Raw genomic sequence first — 23,045 nt, 5'->3', positions numbered from 1 at the left:
TGACCGACCGTTCCTCAAAGTTTCCCCAAAATTCCTCCATGAATTGTTCCAATTAAGTCCTGATTAATTCAATGTTCGCTCTAGAATAACCCTGAAATATTTTAATTGTTTTTTACGGTGTCTGAGCTTTTAACGTGAAGTAAAGCACTAAATGGTTGCTTCTTTTAAGTAAGAGGTAAGTAAGAGGAGAGATCAAGTGAAGAGTAGTAGTGAGAATTAAATCTAAAGTGTTGGCACTACTATACTCGGTTACAACTCAAGAACGGCACCACCTCATGTAGTGTATCACTCCGCCAAAGCACCGGACCCGTGACTTCAGTGCGCGCGCCTTTTGAAATGGGTTTGCTATGAATGCGTGATACCGTCTGCCTTGTCTCACGCAGTTTGTATGTCGTCACTCGAGTCGTTTATAAGCATATTAAGTCCAAAAAATCATGGGAACGGCTCACGCCATGTTCAAAATATTCCCAGTAACGCCCTACATGCGCCGCGCGGAGAAACATCTGGCTACGGTGATAAGGCACAGCGGCAACTTCCTGTGCCCCATATTAAGTTGTCACCGAGTATAGCAGCAATACGAGTGGGTGAAGCCCTTTTTGATGAAGCCATTTGTGCTTGATCAAACAAAAAATCCTGCGAGAAAAATTACCGCCTGTAAAGAATACAAAAAGCCCATCAAAATGCTTAAGAGGGAGGAAGGGGGGTGGGGAATTAATGGATGAATGAATGAATAAAGGGGGAGGAACGAAGGAGCAGGCTGACGCAATTGCAACTCTTCAAAACATATACGAGAAGCGAACGTTGACGCAATACACTAAAACCCTCCTCTTTTGGCTATTCAAAAGGCAACAAATAGAAAGGGAAAGGAATTTTCTGACAGCAGAATTTCACTCAAGCGGAAGTAATCGTAATGTGGGTTCAGTAATTTTGGCGAAATTTACGCTGGCAGCTGCGGAGTGAACGAATTCATTAAAATCCACGGACTCGTGTTCCGTTCGCTCCATCTTGCGCCTGTACAGAGGGCTACACACTATAACACAGCTTTCATACCCCCTGCCCTATCCTACCTCGCTCGAAAAGGATTTCAAGAAAACTGCCGCGCCGTTGTGAAGTCTAAGCCCAACACTTTTGCCCTCAGCGTATTTGTAAAAAGTTTGTGTGCACAGTTCTCAGAGGTAACCAGTTGAAGTTGAACCAGCTAGTGTTCTGTGCACTGTACATCGTCACGTGGAAACAGCAGTCAGTTTCCGAAGCATCGCGCCACAGGCGGCCTAGTTTCAGTTTCGACATGCAGCCGCCTCCGTAGTTCTGAGCGCATCCGGAGAGGGCGCCGCCGTCCCACACAGCGGAACAGGCGAAAGCGGCGCCGCCGCCAGCGGCGCCTTTTTGTTGGTCCTTCGTAATTGGACACAAAAATAGAACTTACTTGAAAGCGGGGTGTCAGCCAGCGAGCGAGCCCGGCGAGAGGAACTGTTCCGTCCCGGACGAGGGAAGAAGCAAACAGAGGCGAGCAAAAACCCTCTGTTTCGACATAATGCCCGTTTCCGCTTACCGGGGATGACTGCGGGACGCTGAAGTCTTCTGCTAGCGCCGATCCCCCTGTCGTCTGCTACCGGAGTCGGCATGTGCGGGCACTGCGCGCTCGGAGGCATCCTGCGTCGTTCCCTGTCGTGATCGTGGGCTGCTGCGACGAAGAAAAATCAGCAGCTTTTGCTTAGCTCGCTCCTCTCCTTCGGGAACCGTCCGTGCTGCTTACAAACGTGCTGGCGTAGGAAGTGCGGCGGGACGCGCCGTGAACCGGACGAGCTAGCTGCCGCTTCGCCGCCGTCTGCGAACAGGATTACACCTCTTCGATCACCTGTTAGGCTGCCCGAGTCAGCGCACTGAAAATGGTGAGAAAACTTGGTGTGTGCCACTTTTTGTGACCTTCAGGTTTTGTTTACGCTGTTCTACTTATCCCAAAACAACGATCGAATACCCGGCGCAAATTTCGGGCTTTTTTTTTTCAGGGGAAAGTGTTCGAAAATATTTATTGCGCTTGAAATTCGGTTTACGTGCGCTGTTTGTAATGAATTGAAATAAAATTGCATAGCAACTTCACAAATAGTTATTCTGCCTTAGTTCGCAAATGATACAGATATTTTTAACTATGCAGCGAGTGGATGTTTGTGATTCAGTTATTTGATTATTTGTTGTAAAAGAAGATAGCGGATAGAATACTCATGAGAGTAAAACAGCGGAAATGAGTTTAGGTTTGCTCACACTTGAGGGCATGATAAAATTAATGGGCCAGTGATTTCTGAAACGACCGTGATATCTTGCCCGATAATGCCCTAGCTATTTCGCACAAAAATAAAATCGAAGTATTTTTCATTTCGGGTATATCCGGAGCTTGTACAGTACTCGTTTTGTTTAGTTTTCGTGTTATTGGGTCACCTGCACAGTTCTAACATTAATTAGGGATGATTGAGTGGCTTGCTCTGCTATCCTCGGTACTGCAGCGTCAGTACCCGCATCCGATCTCTATGACTCATTGTTTAGTAATCAGCGCGCTTGCTTACAGAGGCTCGAGATAGGGTAAGGTAAAACCACAAAAACTAAATGAAAGGCCAACGCGACCGCGAACAGAACTTGTCGCTTCAGAAGAACTTTTTTTTTTTTTTGCTAAGGGGTATAAGAGCTTCTCATAGGCAACACCGCCTATCGCCGCATTCTTTTGAACTACTTGAACTATTTTGAACATGAAATTGAACTATTTATCTCATATTTCTGCTGCCGCTTTTAAACGGTACAGTAGGGTGAAAAATGGGGTGGTCTTAGGACTGCGAAAACTTTCGGCCAAATAAAACACCCAGAGCCGGGAGCGAAGACATTCGGCACCGAGGCGGAATCTACCCGTGGCAAGTTTAAGCAACCCTGACCGTTCTCTTTGTTGTGTCGACCCGAACAGATTGGGCGCATTCCCGGGAGAGCAGGACGTGCTGCGGCATCCCGGGAACAGAGCGTATAGCTGCCCTTACGGGGCGTCACAAGAATAGCGCCTGTGCTGGTGGCGGGAGTGTACGCGGAGAATATACTGCATGTATACGTTAGCTGATACGGTAAATGGGCCCAGCCTTGGCCGGGTCGGGTTTGCACAGCGTTGTCCTCATGGTTTACTTGTGAGCTTGCTTCTCTTATCCAATCTGCCAAACTCTAGCGAGGGAGTGCGACGGCACAAGTTGCGAAAAAAAAAAATACAAAAACGTAAAATTGATATGTGCATGGAATAATGCTGGAGCATTCGGAGACATCGTGGGGTGCGTCAATTTGTTTTGAGGAAATTTTCTTTGTACTATTTATTTATTTATTTATTTATTTATTTATGTATTTATTTATTTATTTATTGTCCCATATAATTACCGTGCAAAAGCAGCGACATATGTACTTGGTGTTTAGTATATATATTCACTGTAATTGCTTGCAAAACAAACGTTTGCTGTACAGAGTATGGCTTAAAATGGACAAAAAAATGTGTGGATGCAGAAAGTGAGACCAAAAATCGTACACTTTAAAGGGACCCGGCGACACTCTTTGCAACTTTTTTTTTGAAATCTTATATGCTTGCAGAACGTAGTCCCCCAACACACCCAACCCATAGATTAAGGGGTCTCAAAGTACCTCAGCCAAAAATTACTGCTTTACACCCATCAGATAACTTGAAAACTCGCTCAAGAGATTTATCTCTCTTTCTCGGTCTTGACGTACTTCGACCGCTGGAATTACGTCATTAAGGCCATGTAGCAGCTGTTGGCCGGTTTTGCTTGAGTTCCAGCAATGAACGAATTTGATAGCCCTTTTAAAAATCAAGCCATGGCACAAAAACAAATCAGAAATGGAAGGTGTATCTGGTGCGACGAGCAAATCATCCAGTGCCGCTCCGTGCTGGCGATAACTATAGCTTTCGCAGTGTTTCCAGACGCGAAGGAAAGAGTGAAGGCGCTTATCGAAAGTGTTGCAGAGTCCCCTGAAGAAGTTCCGTAGGGTGTCTTCACCACAATGCTCCGGAATGACAAATCGAAGCGGCCTAGTGTGAATGCGTCGAATGACGGGGCCGAGCATGCAATTCGAGTGAAAAAGGGCAACTGCGCTGGGACATTGCGAAATGAAAAACGCCATTCATGCTTCGCTCGGTGTTCCTCGCACATGAATTTTTCAAGTCAAATCATATGTTGAGCCTCGTCATTCGCCGAATTCGTAGACTTGGTAACTTCCATTGGTCATTCCGAAGAATTGTGATGAAGGCACCCTATACGGGGACTTCTTAGCGCGCACAAATGCTCGGTGTGTAAGAAAAAAATTCCCGCGCCTTCCCGCGAGGGGAACACGAGTAAATGCAGAGCATTGGGGCCTCAGTACTGATTGAAGGCAGTGTTGCTTCCATCGCTTCTTCCGTGATGCTGGAGTAGCAGACACGAGTAAACGTGGGCACGAGCGTCAACCAAGGAAGGAAGGAGCAACGCAGTGACTGAAACACGAGCGACCGCTAGCCGCTATATTTGCAGCGCGCGCAGTAGAGGGAGAGCAGTACGGGGGGGAGAGCGCGCATGCTCAAGCAGCGCGCGCCCTTCCACGACCCATCGCGCTGCTATCACGCACCTGTTAGGCCGAGACCGCGACGGAGCGAACTGGCTGACTACGACGCATGCGCGCGCCAGCTGCTGTTGAGAGAGAGGAGGGAAGGAGAGGCGCACCTGCTGCGGACACGAATCTGTTGACACCGTCCGACGCAGGAACAGGCGAGGCTAAGAAATGCTATGCATTTAAAAAATGCTGCACAAAACCAAACCGACATTAGTTCTGGTAAAATTAAGTTCTTGAACTCAAACTCTTCGGTGGCTTTGATAAAACGTTCTGAAGAAACGCTGTTGTATCGTCCTCTCCTGGCAGTTTGTTACGTTGCGTGGTCGCTTAAAGGAATAAAGAGTATGCGATTTAGTGATGATGTGATTTTGGATCTTATTGAAAACACAGTGACGAGTTCTACTAGTAGGGGGAGGTAGGGGAAAGAGGAGGGTGAGGAGGCTACCGCTTCAGCGTGGCCCCCTTCCGCATTGTCCAGCAATTACGGATGTAACGGCTTTCTGCATATCTCCCAGGTCTGAAGTGCCGCCTCGTCCGATTGGATAGGAGCGACCATACTTTCCTGCTTCATTCCCTCTTCCTTTCTTCAACTCTCTTTCATATTCCTTATGGCGAAAATACGCAGTGAATAAAGAACATATTAGGAACACTTTCTGAGACAAAAACTCCGCACCCCTACCAGTACAGGGTTTGGCCACCTTAGTGTAGTTTTCCGCTGGAACCTCCCATATCGAAAAGTTTCCTATCAGGACCCTCCGTATCGGAACCTTCCTAATCGGAAGAAATCTGAACTTTGTCGTGAAATGGACATTAATAGGTTTATGATTGAGTGGATGAATGAGGAGGAGAGAGTATGTGGGTCACTTTTGTATTTGTGTGCTGTGTTTGGTGCGGGAACTCAAATATGCGAATAACATAGAAGAATTAAGATTTAAGGATGGAAACTTGGGCTAGTTGGTTAGACGATACTGGGTACATTTTACTAGCGCAAAAGACGGACCCCAAGAGTAAGAAAAACACAGAACGAATGCTACTGTCCTAGCGTTCCTAGTGTCCTAGCTAGTGTCCTAACGAACGCTAGGACTAGCGTTCGTCCTGTGTTTTTCTTACTTGTAGTCCGTCTTTTGCGCTAGTAAAATGTACCCAGTAAGAATTAAGAAAGCAACACGTGAGTGATAAACGCATCATGCGTCCCTTTTTCTCAAGACAACAAGGCGTCTCCCCGCCAGGTGGAGTTGGGCTGCACTGCTGCACAGCGCACGAAGTTCTCCTCTTTTATTTCATTTATTTTTTAAACCTTCTGCCTGCAGCGGCACAGTGCGGGCTACTTTTAGCGAAGGCTCCGCCCGTATCTTTTCTGTACCGGCTTTCACGGAGATCCTATCGTGACTTCCTTTACGGCCGGGGCTCGAGCCGGGCGCGTCACCGGTACCACGCATCCTTGCGCGCTTCACGAGCGCATTTTACAGCGCCTCTGCAGCGAATCAACTGCTTCTGCTCGCAAGCGTCCCGATTTTCATTTCCGCACGTTTTCTCATCTGGAGACTCCGATGCTATGCAGTTCAAGGCTATACATACGTGCACGTTGCTGTCCCAGCCAGCTGGTAGAAGTTAAAACGGAGACACCGACCAAAAGAGAAGCTGTTAAGAACTCTAAAACAACAAACAAGACGTTTTTCATTGTGAATAAGGAAGCCGAAACGTCTTGTTTGTTGTTTTTAAAGTTTTTAACAGTTTCTCTTTTGGTCGGTGTCTCCGTTTTTCCTTCAACATGTATCCCGACCAGACGGGCTTCCGTCAAACCCTCGACTTCAATCCAGGTGGTACTGCGACGAAGCGGGTAGTTTGACAAGGGGTTCGCTAAGATGGAGACGGGGAGGCGGTCGAAGAAGTGAAGAGAATGGAGGAGGGCGGGCACGATAAGGGAGAACGGATTAAGGCAGATGGGAATGTAGTATAGCGACGCTAAGAAGGGGGCCGGTTGGTACTGATCACCCATGTTTGACGGCACTGAGTGTTTGCAAATGAGGAGCTTTTTTTTTTTTTTAATTGAGTCAAATCTATGGCATTGAACAAAATCTAAGAAGCGAAAATCTGTGACGGGGACTAAATGAAACGCTGCCAAATCTATTATATGATATGGTTTACACGTCAGCTATTGGAGGTTAGCTTTGACAACGTTGCGTTTAGGTCCGTTAACAAAATTTTCGTTTGCTTCTAAAATTCTGCTCAGGTGGAGTTCACAGATTTTCAAAAAGAGCTCCTCAAGTGCTTCGTGCATGATCCCTGTCGTCCGTGCCTTGTACGCACGCTCAGAGCAGTCAGACACGACGTGGGAATAAATGTGAGAATGCAAGATGTAGCAATGCCGCGTCGCAACTCGTCCGCCTAGCCTGAGGAGGAGGAGGAAGAGGAGGAGGAATGCCCATGTTTGTGCGTTTCGAGGTTTGGCAATACACATACCATTACACCAGTAACTCTTGTTCCTTCTAAACAAAAATTAAACGAAATTTTCAAATGTAACATAAGCACCCTAAGTGGCGACTTTGAACTCAGGCAAATTTTTGATTCACAGGGGAAACAGCACTTTCGGAAAATCGCGCGGGATACTTCGGAATATCGGGAGGTTGTTCAGCGGCAACTGCGCTGACGGAAGTGATGCACGGCGTGGGGAGCAGTTTCGTCGTACGAGGAGCTGCACGGAAGGCTGGATTAGCGATGAGCTGAGATCTGTGGGCGATGAACAGTTCGACGACACATGAGACTAGGAAAACGACGTGGAGCGTGATCACAGAAAGCAACTTCGGGTAGTCCTCGTTACCAGATCCGACAAAGACTAGGGAAGATAGCTGAGGCATTGGGAAGCTATTCTAGTCACGTTGGCAGGGGGGTGTGAACGAAAACCGGGGGGGGGGGGGGGGGTGCGGTTAGATGTACAGAATCGCTCAAGTAGTAATGCTTTAAATCGGCGTCCTCAAAACTTGTAGTGCTTAATTCTTTCCGTTCATAGTATGTAGGACACTACGTCTTTTAAGAGAGTAATATTGACAAGAAAGGGTTTTATTCCGGGATTCACGAAGGTTTCACTTACGTCATACCCGTCACGGAAGTGATGCCAATACAACGAAGCAAGCGGCCTGTAAAGGGTGCACCCCTGTACACAGGGTCTTATTGCGGGGAAGCAACCTTTAGTACTAAAGAGTACTAATGGAAGCTAAAACGTCGTTAGAGATGTACAGGGCTGAGAAACTGGACATCAAGGAAAATTTTTACGATAATTCCCAGGGCAGTGCTTTGCTTTTTGAGGCTAGAGCAGGTTGCCTGCGAACTAAGAGTTTTGTGGGGAAGTATTCACAAAATGATGGGGTATGCGTGGTCTGCGGAAAAGAAACAGAAACTATGCGGCACATCGTGTTAGAATGTGAGGGTATCCATCCAAATCTACATGAAGGGAATATTGGGCTTTCAGATGCCCTAGGATTTAAGGGTATCACAGAGGAAGTTACCTTCAAGGCTGTCGAGGGGACGAAAAGAAGATTAGAATGCTGGTGGACGAAAAGCAGAGAGGGGAATATTGCCTAGGACAGTTACCACCTGTGACAGAAAAAAAAAAGTATTTTGTGCCTAATAAGCTTTTTGTGCCTGCCCTAAGCAGCGCTAGTATTGAACCAAAAGTGTAAAACACATGTATATTAATCCTTTTTGGTAAGATGACATGTCATCACCCCGATACAAAGGGGATACCAATAGAAATCATCAATCATCATCAGTACGTTATACTTGGGGTTGTTCGTTTTCGGGTTTTATATTTTAACACGCAAGTGTCATTTATGCCAGGATACACCAAGATTTCACTGATGTCATATTCGTCACGGAAATAACACCAGCACAGCTTTGCCGAAGCGACCCGTTAGCAGGACGTCGCTCGTCAAGCGCACCCACAAGACAGCCGCCGACCCGCAAATCATGCTCAGCAGCAGATTTCGCTGCACATTTCAGTTTCGTGTTTTACTGATTCCTATGACAGAGGAATCAACATATTTTTTTCTAGCCAGCCCTTAAGAAGTCGAGTAAGCCCATAGAAAAGGAGGGGTGTATAGGGCATCAAGGCCGTCATTTCCCCATTTGCAACCAAGCTTCGGTGATGCCGCGTAAGTTCGAACACTCATAACGTGGGCCTCTTTAACTGGGGGAGTTGCGGCCAGGTACAACAACAACAAGGTAAATCGCCACAACTGGGCGTAAAAATTCCACCGAATTAAAATATACATTATGAAGGGTGGGTGGTCGAGGAAAAATTAGTTGGCTGCGCGAAAGAGACCAGGGTGAACAAACACAGGGACGCGGATTGACACGATTGTCGTTGTTCCATCAACTTAGTGTACTGGTAACAGAGTCTAGTGCATCATCACTCACCTCAGGAGTCGGCTGTGCACCCAAATAGATTCCAAAATTATTCCAAGGCATAGGGACTCCAAAGCATAGGGATTCCAAAGCGTAGGGACTGACTTTCTCAATATGTCTACACGGTTATGATTTATCGATTCACGCGTGGCGCATACTTAGGGCGGCCAGGTAAAGTAATCAAGTATTTCAGTGGGTGTGCTCCATGTCCAGCGAATCGGTGAAGCCGACAGAACACGATCTCCATTTCTAATCGGGTCGCATGCAAAATTTACCCTCTGATTTTCTGCGGAGAACAATGCAGACGTGATGATGTCATCTTTTGCAAGTACGCTTCACCGCAAAGCTTACGAGCGCTACACCGGTGCCAGGGACCTCGTCATGGAGGCAGGTCTCGATTCTTTTGTGACCAGCGAGCAACAGTCTAGCAGGCGCACGGCGCAGCCATGACTCCATCCCAAACAGGAAACCTCAGCACAACAGCCGTCTCGCGGTGTTCGAGCTGCATTATGGTGGTCAACGAAACGCTGCTGCCCTGAAGGGCAAGCTTTCTATTTCGTTCAAGGCACGTGCTGCCTTGACGTTTTAAGAAGAAGTATACCCGTAATTGCATTTATGCCCAGCTAAAATAAGGAGGATGCACAATGCCAGAGGTGTCAGAGGTTGCAAAGGTTCCGGAGCGAACTAAGCATGTCTTGGTACGCGAAAATACCTGACCTTTTTGAGTGCGCAAAAAGAGCGTCGGCATCGCGGGAAAGTACTTCGCACAGTACAAAAGCAGCAAATTGATCTGGCGCATTACGGACGTCAAAGGTCGGCAAATTTGGAGGATAAACCAGTAAAGCAGCACTAGTTGATCGCGTTCTTTTTCTTCTGAAGGCTCTTAGTAATAAGATACAATCAATCAATCAATTAATCAATCAATCAATCAATCAATCAATCAATCAATCAATCAATCAATCAATCAATCAATCAATCAATCAATCAATCAATCAATCAATCAATCAATCAATCAATCTTCAACCTTTATTTAATCAATCTAGGAACAACCGTAGGGTCTTGGTACTGGTACACCGTGTTTAAAGACAAACGAAAATCAAGACGATTTAACACACGAAATACTACACATAAGACAAAAAACAATAGCTTTAAAGATCTCAGAAATAAAAAAATAAAAAAAACGGTGTTGCTAGCCCTGGCATTCAGGCGGAGAAATGTTAAGGCACAAAAACGGAATTGAACAAGCAAGTAGAAACTCAACATGCACATGAGAAACAAAATATATACGTCTAAAACAAAAGCTTTGCAACAAAAAACAAAGGAAATTTCAAAATGCCAAAGAAAAGTTCTGCGTAGCACACACTTACACTCAAACCGATAGACGTTTAAGGGACACATAAGAAATACAGTGATATACGGCACGCAAACCTGCATTGAGTATATAAAGGCGCCAAAACTACAACAGTTCTCACGTCATTAGAAAAACAAAAGAAACGAGCTTTGAAATATATGAAGACGATGAGAATAGGCATTATACGAAGACTGTAGCCTGCTGATTAGCGAACGATGGCTGCCTAAAGTATCCGTTCTGAAATCCCGACACGCTCGGAAAAGTTTACGCGGCACGTTGACATTAATAAATGTAACCAGGTCGTCGCAAAAAACACCGCACTGAATCAATTTATTAAGAAAGATGAGATCAGCTAGCATTCGTCGACATTAAAGAGTAGGAATATTTTTCAGAAAAAAAAAAACATGCTGTTGTTTTGTTTGTGTCTGCTTGCACATGACGAAAACGGTGCCTAGAGATTGAAATGAAATTATTTCGAGCCCTTTGGGTACGCTCTTTATTGGACTTGCATTTTCGAAAAGAATTGATCAGTATTCGAGAAGAGGTAAGCGGAACCGAATACATAATTAAGGAAGGAAGATGACCTTGGCACTTTCTAAAATATCTGCCAACAGTCCCCAGGCATAGAAGAGAGCGTCGGGTAATTTGTGTAACGTGGGAAGGAAAAGTTAGAGAAGAATCAAAGAGTGCTTTCAAGTCTAAAATTTCGGTCATCCTCGGCAGTGCAGCACTTCCAGTTTTATAGAAATATTGCGTTTTTTCTATTATAATAAACAACTTTTGTCTTCGAGGGGTTCAAAATTAGACCGTTTTTGGTGCCTCAACGATGGAGGGACATGATTTAAGCCGGAAGGGAATTACAGTCCTGAACATTGCGCACTTATCTATCAGCAGACAACAAAAACGAAGAATTTTGTATGGCAGAAGCGACATCATTAATTAAAATGGAAAAAAAAGGAGGCCATGCAAGGACGCGCGTTCTATCCCAGTCGCGCTGACTGCTTTTCTGATGGGGGCTAAAAGCGCAAATGTGTCGAGATTTCGGCGCACGTTAGAGATCCCCAGGCGGCCAAAAATAATCCTGAGCCCTCCACTCCGGCGCGCCTCATAAATCACGCACAACTTCGGTGCGTTAAACCCCACAATCAATCGATAATGTTGGGGGAGATTTTCATTATCATGGCACATGCCCTAGACACAGCGCAGTTCCAGCACGCATGGTACCGTATCAGCCCCTATCATCCCGGCCTCCTCTTATCTCCCACACAAATCTCGCCCCCTGCTTGCTCTTCTAAACGCAGTCATATCAGGAGCTCCGCAATCTAACCCACCAAATTGCAGTCGGCATGACTCGGTATAACGCTTCGACCATTGCAAACCGATGCGTGCGCCTCTTTACCCAACGACACGGCCCGACGACTGGCGACCCTCCGCCCATATGTATATTCGCGGCGCATCTCGGTATCGGCCTGACCTCCACGCTCAGCGACGGGACGAGAAAGAGTAGCCCTTCGATCAGCCCCGGCCGGACGTCAATCGGTCCGCCGAGCCCGTTGGAGACGCCTGGCAGTCTGCCTGGCTGCCGCCTGAATGGCCACAATCAATAGCAAGCGCGGCCCTAGAGCTCCGCGATGCCGTGTTTTCAGGTCACCACTCGAGTCTCGGAAGTAGATAATCGACGGACGAGAAGAAGAGACGGATGACGGTGGTGCGCCATGTCGTTGTTACGCCTCCTCGTTTAAACTTGCACCGTATCGTCTTGCTCATCGTCGCGTGCACGCTGAGAGAGTGCGAGAAGTTTGGGGCGCGATTTTGCTGCGAGGGCTTTGCGACGGGTTTCTCAACGTTTGGGTCATTTATTTTTTTCGCTCCTTCAACCCCTTCCTCCTTCCTGTGTTATTTTTTTCCCGCTTACCAGCGCCGAAAGATAGATCGCATATTGCGTTTTGAAAGAGTCGAACATAATAGTATACTTTCTTCGCTTCATCCTCTGTCTCGACCCGAAAGGTTCCGCGCGCGGAGAAAGCCATAGAGTAGAGCAGGATCAGCCCCAAAACAGAACATAAAATCACAGAACTCATCTGTTAATAGCTTGTTCGTGCGCCTATGCTGGCAGCATCTATTTCCACAACCATCCTTTTCAATGTAATCTCAAAATTTATGACTCCTTCTCGCCGACCTCCTGCGACGCCGAGTGGCCGACGTCATTCGTCTGGGAGTCGTATCGTTTGTTTTGGCCTCCGCGCGTGCCCAGTGGCGGCGTCTTCGTCGCGGAGACTCTTGTTCTTACTTCCTCGCAGGCGGGCTCTGCGCGTTGCCGGTCACCAAATCGCTCTCCCGAGCCTTGTGTTTTTCCCGCGCAAAGACACCGCCGCGAGCCTATAGCTGCGCCCAGGCACGGAAAATGGGACCAGTGGCGCGGAGAGTCGCTGCGAACGCTGAATTGCCGATCGAAGTCGATACACTGTGTGCACGAACTGCCGACTGTAATAGCTAGCGGACAGAAATGAAAACGGAGGCTGAGCTTTTCTTAAACGACGTGAGCGGGCCATTTCAGTTCCTATTACAGTAGCTTTTATTTGCTTTTTCCTCCAGTGCCACCTGGTCTTTACGGCATTCCTGTTTGTGTAGGGCCATGTGACGCGTGCACACAAGCCAGTGGCTACACCTAAGCTGACGTGTGAAATATTTGCAATTCTTAGCACGAGCAGCCTGTTTACAGCGTCACGCTTCGGGCGCTCGTCTGTAATTTGGAATGAATCGTCGGTTCTCGATTCGCTCGTCACGCCATGCAACGAGCTTGGCATGGCGTGACAAACGAATCGAACCAGTGGTTTAGAAGGCGTAGGTTCGAATCACTCTTCAAATGTCCCCGTTGTAGTCTGGCTTCGTGAACCTAGCGTGAATGGACGCTTTTAAATCTATCCCCTGTGCCTACTGAAAATTATAATGCGCTGGCGACAGCATATATATATATATATATATATATATATATATATATATATATATATATATATATATATATATATATATATATATATATATATATATATACACATATATATATATATATACATATATATATATATATATATATATATATATATAGTCTAAAATTTTACCAGTAACCTAGAGTAACGAGCGGAAGGTGCTATAACTAGGCGAGGGTATGAGATAACCAAATGTGCGAGTAACCAATGAATTGTTCTAACGCATGCCAGAAGTGGCTGGCAGTCAAATTGAGAGGTCTTCAGTCTTTACATAGTGAGCATGCGACGGCTGCTGAAACGAAGCTTTGTAGACCCGTAAGTGCTCGAGCTCAAAGCCTACGGCTTCGCGTTTGACGTGGAAGACTATGAGTGCCGAAGGTAATTTTTGACGTGACACGTGCTAGTTTGCCCTGGAGGTGGCCATATCGGAGTCTATGTAGTCAGCGGCACGTGTACTTCCGAGAATAGGTCAGCTCTTACGCCTGAACGACGACCGCCGTTCCAACGTGTATCGGACCGCCCTCGGCCCTCTCTGCGTACGCACTGTCACGCAACTGGGTACACACCGTCCTATCACGCATTGGGACCCTGTCTGCTTTCCTGGCTAGAGCCAACCATCCTGCCTACCCGATTGAATATGTTTTCTGGCTACGTCAACTCAAGAATTGTGTGTAAGCGGCGTGCTGAAATGAAGTCTGCTATTTCTAAGGCCGCGCGTACGGTACGATTTAGTACGAGGTGAGATTCTGGCCATATGAAATGATTAAAAAGAAGGCAGCGGTGGGCGAACGTCCATATTCAGCGCCAGCCACTTATTATATCCACATATTTCGTGTGCAAAATACGGAATGTGACCTCGTACATTCAAGCGCGCTTCAAAACGCGTAGATGCATAAGAGAGAGGATATATATATATATATATATATATATATATATATATATATATATATATATATATATATATATATATATATATATATATATATATATATATATAGCGAATCAGAAAGTGGGAAATGAGGGGCTCCGTGAAATAAGACAGAAAATAAGTGTTGGCAGTCAAGAAAACCTCGGAAAGCAAAGGGGAGGTTGTTGTGGGTCATAGAAAGAGAAGAATAATTTTTTGAGTCGAAAAGAAAGTGGTGAACAAATGCCCGCCGGGTGGGATCCGAACCCACGACCTCCAGAATACCGGTCTGGTGCGATAACCACTACGCTACCGGCGGGGCTGTTTCCCCAGCACTTTCTCGGGTATTTATGTTAAGGTATTTTTGTTTCCTGCACTTGGGGGTGGTGGCCAGCGCCACTCGGACTACTCGGGGTGAAGGGGGCCTTCTTTTTAACCCCCGGGCCGTGACTCGAGGGTCTACGACATGTCGAGAGTGGTCGACCAGCGTTGAACCCTCTTAAGCTCCCTTTGGCACCAAGACTGTCAGAACAGAGGCCCTCGCTAAGCATGCAGCGAATCAGAAAATGGGAAATGAGGGGCTCTGTGAAATAAGACAGAAAATAAGGGTTGGCAGTCAAGAAAACCTCGGAAAGCAAAGGGGAGGTTGTGGTGGGTCATAGAAAGAGATGAAGAAGTTTTTGAGTCGAAAAGAAAGTGGTGAAAAAATGTATATTTTTTATATGTATATAAAATATATATATATATATATATATATATATATATATATATAGAGAGAGAGAGAGAGAGAGAGAGAGAGATAGAGAGAATTCCTTTTGCGATCAGATCAGAGGTAATTTTACATGAGAGCCCTCCAGTAGGGTGACTGTCGGTTGACTTTCAGCTTCAGGCCGCTCCACTTGGAAGTGGCGACCGTTTAATTACAACTCGGCCGGGTTTTTCGTAGTCCCGCCACAAGCCGTACCAGATCACGCGCACCGTCCACAGGCAGGAGGACACTTGGGTGGGGGCTCCGTGCGTGTCCCTCCGGCCACCGTGCGGCGTGTCAGTGGCCACTCATCCGCGAAGAGACCACCGTGTTAGCGGTAACCATTCCTCGACGTCTATGCCGACGCCCCGCCGCTGACAGATTCCGCCCCCATCGATCCACAGTAGGCGCACACCACTCCCTGTCGTTGCCGTTTCCGCCACGGCGCGGACCGACAGGCTGGACTTGCTTCCAAGTAGTCTGGGGAGACCCGGTGGCTCACTCGTAGCCCCTTGCTCTCCCCGCTGAGCTGACCGGCCGGCCCGAGGCTCTTTCAAAACCCAGTCTATGGATGTTGTATGGCACGTGAAGACGTCGCGTGAATCTACTTTCGTCCGGCTCCCCGGGGCGCCAGCGGCCGGCCACGCGAACGCATACATTGTAGGAACCAACTTCATGTGCGAAAGGTTCGCGAGCCCGACCCCGCCCGACGAAGTGAAGCCGACACGCAAGGAACAGAAATGACCGGTTTATTCCGGGACAACAAAACAAAAACGACATGTGTAGAGACAGCAGCTTGAAACACATAACGGTCATGGGAACAACGCGACACTGAATAACGACCTGCACCTACTGGGCCGATAAATAGTACGGCGCTTCACTCTGCAATAACGACACCGCTCGAGTCCTTGCACCAAGCCACTCCATGTGCGCCCAACACACGTGCTGGTTAGTCCCAGCTGGCAAAGGGTGACACCTACACCGCACAAGTGAGAGCTGTCTTTATATCACACGGGATAGTTGTGCGCATGCTCCGAGTTTGATGCGCACCACATACGTGCTCCTTGTCCGCTCACTGTTTAATTTCAATTTGTTTATTTCCACTCCAAGGAGCAGTGGGCTCGGAAATAAAAGCTCTAGATCTCTCTCTCTCTCTCACACACAGACAGACAGACAGACAGACAGACAGACAGACAGACAGACAGACAGACAGACAGACAGACAGACAGACAGACAGACAGACAGACAGACAGGCAGACGTCTCTACAACATAAAACCAAAAGATAAGACAATAAATATGTGGGCGTACCTTTTGTGCAGATGACCACCGACCGAGGCAGCAAATGCGGTCGTACTTTTGGTAAACATTTTGTGTCCCCTCAACTTCGCTGGTCATCCAACATCACAGAGTGAAACGGATTTTACAGTGAAGCTATTAGCCTCTCGTTGGTGGGAAAATTCCGTGCCGTAAACAAAAAAATCCAAGCGGAGTGGAGCAGTTCTCGCCCAAGATGCCCAGCGCATGCGTCAGGCATTTGCCACCAGAGAAGCCCAGCGCAATCTTTCTTTGCAATAACGCATACAGCGCAGAGTTCAGTATTCGTTAAAAAAAACACACAAAACAAGCGTCGAAACCTCACGATACATGATAAGGCGCCTGTGAACAATAGGACCACCCTATGCGTTCCTGGTGAAGACCAGGTTTGCAGCTGCTCGCGAAAAGGGGGGTTGACGCCATTCGATGGCGAGAGCAAGTGAAAAGCCCGCCGAGGAACATTCCGTACCCTCCCACATCAGCATGCGTAGTGGTTCACAAAAGTTTCGCTGGACATACACTTTCGCAGGGCGGGATGGCGGCCATCTTTTTTTTATCTATAAAGCATTGGCTGCCCCTTAGGGCCTTTCATTTCTGCAAGTGTGGTTTGTTTAATTTGTGGGTCCCTTTGTGCGCTAGACCGCCCTTGTCACGCGCCTTCTTCGTGACGTACCTTAAAGTCTCACTTGAACGTCGTGCGGCGTCTTTATCCAACATTGTCTGCACTGCAAACCCTTCAGGAACCTCCTCTTGCAAACACTTTATTGTAAAAGGAACCTCCTCTCGTACCTGAATTCTCTCTCTCTCTCTCGCCAACTCTTAGAGGACTTATCCCACGTATGAGGCGCTCCAGGATGACCGTGTCTGCCCAGACGGAGTCCCTTGTCGAGGCGTTGGTATCTGGCTGGCCGAAATGTTATGTCCTATTTTGCCGACCATCGTTCAAGCTTCGCTATTCATATATACATGGTTCTAAATCGTACTTTTCTCTCCAGAGGAGCACGGTGAAAAGCATTGGCGTATGTCATAAAAAAACACCCACCTTTGCAGAACGGACACAATTGCTTCATTTAAGAGGAAAATGAGTGAAATGTTATTGTCTTTTATAGAAGAAGTACAAACAGCAAAATAACCAGAAACTAATTCTGGCGAAATTTGCAGGGAACATATCAAGGGCGGGAACAACTTTTGTCGAACACTTGCTGCCTTTATCAACAACGCTTGGGAAGTTTGGGAGATGGCGCTGCCTGTTTATAATTCAGCGCGGCAGCTGACGACGAAAAGGCCCATTGAAGTGCAAATGCCTTCGGATTGTTCCGCCGCAAAAGTCCCATGTTTCGTTGGGGGATTTTGTTCAAAGTTCTTGGTATTTTTTTAACTGTAATTTCGAAAGTTTCCTTCGGAGTTTGTTTTTATACCGAGAACTGAAGCCAATTAGCATCATAAAGCAGGCTATCCTCCGACCAGCAAGGACTGAACTATCCCTAGAAGATTGAATGTGTTTGCAACCGTCTCACTATCTGTCTTCCTATATTCATTACCGGAGGCTGAATGTGTAGGTAAGCGTCGTTTCCTTTTCACTTCCGATATCTGCATTATTTACATGCGAAAGAAACCATCTTAAGCAGTGACCGCAGTTTTGCATGCAGGATAGTCATGTTCCTTTCCCCCTTATTTCTCACTTGTCCATTTTGTCGAGATGACTTCTCAAACATGAGGTTATTTATCGGGGAATTAATTTTCACATCAGTAAAAGTGACCTATCAAGCATCTACAAGTACGATGAATGTGTTGCAAGCTCACGTGAAAGCCAATAGAGAATTTTTATTAAGCCAGGCTGGCTAAAGAAGAAGAAGAAGAAGAAGAAGAAGAAGAAGAAGAAGAAGGAGGAGGAGGAGGAGGAGGAGGAGGAGGAGAGGAGGAGAAGAAGAAGAAGAAGAAGAAGAAGAAGAAGAAGAAGAAGAAGAAGAAGAAGAAGAAGAAGAAGAAGAAGAAGAAAAAGAAGAAGAAGATTATTGAAGTGTGCAAGAAAAGTACACAAGCAAAAACGCTACAGACTGTAGTCAGTGACTGTACAGGGACCCTCGATGAGTTAATACAGAGTTAATAATTACAAAAAAAAAACATTGGTAGCGACAGTGCAACAACATAGGACGCCCCCAAGAAATCACAAGGGTGAATTCATTTCAAGTAAGCAATCAAAACTAGAAAATGTTCACGACTTAAAAGACAAGACAGAAAAAGATCAGCATATCTAATTCCCACGGGGAATAAATGACAAAAACGTGACCAAAGACCAATTAACAGCACAAAAGATGGTCTTTTATGGACGATGTAAATGACGACACGCACATAAATAATTTCACAGCAAGTGGTAAACTTGTCCGAATTGATAGTGCAGAGAAATTTGAGTCATTTTGCCGTAATTCTTTTGTGCACGTGGTAATAAAAGTTTCTGTTTGATGCAAACCTTGTGCTGTTATGGTTTGCCTAAAAGGTGGGGTTGGTGAAATTAAAAGGCAATTGAAAACAGAGGCTCAGCTTTCTGGCGATAACCAGAACAACGCGCAGACGCGACTGGAAAGAACAATTTCAGCCGCAATTTCTAGACACTATTGCGGAATTGTTTCGAGATCCGTGTTTTTTTTTTTTACCTATTAGAAATACTAGAACTATCCAGTGGTGGGACCCCGTGAGAAGCGTGCAGGAAGCACAACGTGTTTGCGCTGGGCGTTGGAGTCGTCGGGCTTGAAGCGAGATTTCTCACGCTGTTGCAAGCGTGGATTTCTCGTGTTATATTCCAAACGAGATTTCTCACGGCATGAAATTCCGGCTGCTATTCAATGCAATCTGTGAAGCAGATTTGCTTGAAACAAAATTGCAAATTTCGACTGTTCATCCTCAGAGAGAGAGAAAGAGAGGTAATGGCCTACCTAACCGACGGAAACGTTCCGGCAAGAACTTAAAACCTGCCCTTCTTGCGCTGCATATTAACTAGAGGTCCAACGTACACTGAACAAAATAATATAGCACGCGATCACCTCGTGAATTCAGGGTCAGCAGACGGAAACGACTTATGCACACACATACCATATATATATATATATATATATATATATATATATATATATATATATATATATATATATATATATATATATATATATGGTTTGGAAATGAGGGGCTCGTTAGGAAATACAGCAAGAAATGCCGGCAGTCTACAACGCCAAAGAAGGCATAGGGGAAGGTTAGACTATTTTTTTACCGTTAGTGACGTTACATTATTATTAATTTTTATTAATTACGTGAGAAAGAAAGAAAGAAAAACACGCGCCCAGAGTGGGGACCGAACCCACGCCTTTCGATGGGTTCGGTCCCCACTCTGGGCGTGTGTTTTTCTTTCTTTCTTTCTCGCGTAATTAATAAAAATTAATAATAATGTAACGTCACTAACGGTAAAAAAATAGTCTAACCTTCCCCTATGCCTTCTTTGGCGTTGTAGACTGCCGGCATTTCTTGCTGTATATATATATATATATATTGTAACGGAGATAGCCGACGCCTGGGTAGTCGCTTAGAGAGGGGTTTATTCACGGTCGAGGCGTGCACACGCAAGAGCCGAGAGCAGGGTTCCGCGAGACCAGGCGCCGAGCGTTCTTCTGCTTCTTCGTCTTCTTCGTCTTCTTACACCTGATGCACCGCATACCCGCATAGGCGGATAGCGCTGCGTTAGTTCTACTTGCTCTGAGGCGTCCGCTCATACTCTTCGTTACAATATATATATATATATATATATATATATATATATATATATATATATATATATATATATATATATATATATATATATATATATATATATATATATATATATATATATATATATATATATATATATATATATATATATATAACGTTATTTTTAAATACAAAAGCGCACACAAGTCTCAAGCACGACTCAGGCCACAGGCCACAGACAGCGCCTTTCATGGTTTTTATGCCTTCTTATCTGCCCAACGACTAGGTCGAAGCTCGAGGCCACTGTGTGAGAAACGGCGTGATGAAAAGATAAGCCCAGGTGTTCAGCAGAAGAGCACCAGCGCTGTGGGCGCCAACTCGTGCGCCGCATGGTTTCGTCTCGCTCAGAGTCAGCCATGCGCGGCGGAGTCTTGCCCCGTTGAGCGCCCTTTATGCATATTCAACGGCCGGTGAAACGTACCCGCCCGTACGCTGTTGAAGAAGCGGAAAGACTAACACAAGCCGGAACCTTTCAAGGTCCACGAGTGTGGCGTAAGGCGCTTACCAGTCTATTGTTTATAAATAGAAAACTTGTCGCACGTTCCTTGAATCGCAGACTGCAAAGGGGAATCTGTAAAGCTTGCTTCTTCTTGAGCTCAGCTGTTATGTAACAAAGCCGACATCTGCGGTTCCATAGCGGCGAAGCAGTGGCGCGCGGCTGCTGGGAATGCACTGTGGTTGCAACGAAATAAAAGCGACCGGCCGCCCTTCCGCAACTTCACTGCAGATTGTCAGCAAGGTTCTAAAAACACGCGCCTTGGGTCCCCGAGCGGATGAACCATATCCCAGGTGTTTTCACATAAATGAATGTGTGTGCACAGAAACATGAATGAATGAATGAATTTATTGACAAGGAAAAGGAAAGGAAAGACCACCAGCAGGCGTAAATTGTCACACCTAGGGGTGGACACCGGAACGCCTGCTGGTGTGGGAGTTGGGGCAGGGGTGAGATATTCATAGAGAGGAGAGACAGAGGATAGCAGTGACATATTTACAGAAGACAGGGGAGAGAGGGGCATATTTACAAGTTAACGCACACTCACACACGCACACTCAACGTCTTAGTGGTAGGGTCTTGGTTTGTTTGGACTAGGGCCTATTGCCCCAAAACACTTTTCTATATTGATTGCCTGTCTGCGGGCTTTATGTGAAGATTAATAGATCGCGTTATACACGCCCACTTACGCGGACCTAATGGTCAAGCCTTGCCTTAATGCAACGGGACAGCTTACATAGTTCTTGTCTAACAACTCTTGGAGCGAACTTACGCACCATGTGCGTACGCACAGTGCTCCTTCATATTACCCCATATTAATTTCCGTCCCCTTTACATTCCTCTTGCAGATTTTTAAAACATAAATTATTAGCAATTATTAATTCATACATTTAATTAATTATTTTTGTGCATGTTCAGCAGTGGTTCACAGTGTCACCCTTTCCACAGAAATGTTAACCAACCAAGTTGCAAGGAACAGCGGAGCACACATTACAAATACTGGAAGGGGTGGGGAAGTGTAAATATGTAAGACAATCAGCACGAATCAAAACACAAAACTGGGTGAACAATTAACTTAAAATAGGGCGCACTTGGAACGCCCTTACTAATAATGAAGTCCACAAAAACTATGTAAAAAAAAAAGAGGAATGCTTTACAGTGGTGTGGAAGTGGACTGGTTGTTATGCACTCACAGTTACAAACAGCGTGAAAACAGCAAACAAAATAAGGTGCACACGGTACGTATTAAAGGATTCTGACAACAATTCTTCGTATCGTATTCTCGTGATAAGGGAGCGCGCCCTGCCCATGGCTTGGTTCTATGGGAGATTTTGCAGCGGCAGCGAAACACTAGGGTGCCTCGTACAGGGTGGAGACACCCTTTGAACGGTCCCGTGCCGCCGCAGTTGGGTCAACGTGCTCAACGCGTTGTTGTATTCGTTTCCCACGAGACACAGTCAACGTGAAACAGATAAGATGATTGAAACTTCGCAACCACGTTGCGGCGATAATTTTAGCGCGGTTTTGATACAATGACTTGCTCCGGCGGCGAGCGAGTGACCCAAAATGGCGGCGCCAGCGTATACGTGTGTCCATCCTGTGCGGCGGACGCGTGAATCGAGGCACCATAGGAAACACGAAGTGGCAGCGCCGTCTTGTCCCCCAATCACTCTTATACGCACGCCAGCGGTGCATTCCTCTCAATGACGACGCGGTCACGGTCGCGGTCGGAAGCGAATGCCGCATTGCGGACAGCCGACAGGGGGAGCTCATTCTCACACCTTCGTGCAGACGGAGGAGACTGGCTAATTTCTCCACTCCGTCCTCCCCCTCTTCGTTCGTCTTTCCAGTCAGCTTGCTCCCAATTCCTCCACATGGGCGGAAAACAAGTAGAAGCACGAGAATAAAAGAAGCCGAGCTAGAAGAACAAGAGCAGGACCAACTCGCTGTTTCAAGGCATAGCGGCTTCCGCGACGCATCCTTGAAAACAAGACCCGCCAACCTGGCAGGGCGGCCAACTGGGCTCCCTCGGCCTGGCGCCGCCGCCTGGCGCTCGGGGTATCCGTAGCCCTTGCCTCTTGCAACTGCGCGCCCCTTTCCTCTGGCGGGTGTCGCGGTGGCGTTCTTTGTGCCGTGCCTGCATAGATATCCGCAGCCCTGGTCTCCGTGAAGGCTGACACACTGGCATTGTGCGCCGCTGTAAATAACCGCGCTTCCCCCCCGCCCACCAGCACCGCGGGTCCCCGTCCGCCGCGCCGCGGCTTATTTGTTTCGCAGCTTCAGCAGCATTGGTGCTGACTTCTGCCTGGCCTTTGCGTATGCCGGCAGTCTCGGGAAATGATCCAGGTGGTAAGACGTGTATATATGCATATATATATATATATATATATATATATATATATATATATATATA

At 46.5% G+C, this 23,045-nt stretch overlaps 1 protein-coding gene across 2 annotated transcripts in view; it reads left to right on the top strand.

The window, feature by feature from the left end:
• Positions 1-1,413: 1,413 nt before the first annotated feature.
• LOC144144418 (calmodulin-B-like) overlaps positions 1,414-23,045 on the top strand; it is a 94,207-nt gene continuing 72,575 nt past the window's right edge. Inside the window, exon 1 of one of the 2 annotated variants that reach the window (XM_077675851.1) lies at positions 1,414-1,892. Coding sequence is in view for 1 of the 2 variants with exons in the window: in XM_077675850.1 (XP_077531976.1) it covers positions 1,890-1,892 (3 nt within the window). In the remaining variant the exon portion in view is untranslated. The remainder of the gene's footprint in view (positions 1,893-23,045) is intronic. The other variant, XM_077675850.1, reaches the window with a different exon arrangement.

This window comes from Haemaphysalis longicornis, unplaced genomic scaffold (genome assembly GCF_048455015.1).
Source record: "Haemaphysalis longicornis isolate Haplotype H1 unplaced genomic scaffold, Haemaphysalis longicornis Haplotype H1 scaffold_7, whole genome shotgun sequence".
Classification (NCBI taxonomy): Eukaryota; Metazoa; Arthropoda; class Arachnida; order Ixodida; family Ixodidae; genus Haemaphysalis; species Haemaphysalis longicornis.
The sequence above is the reverse complement of the archived record's forward strand: the minus strand, read 5'-3'. Positions and strand labels throughout refer to the sequence as shown.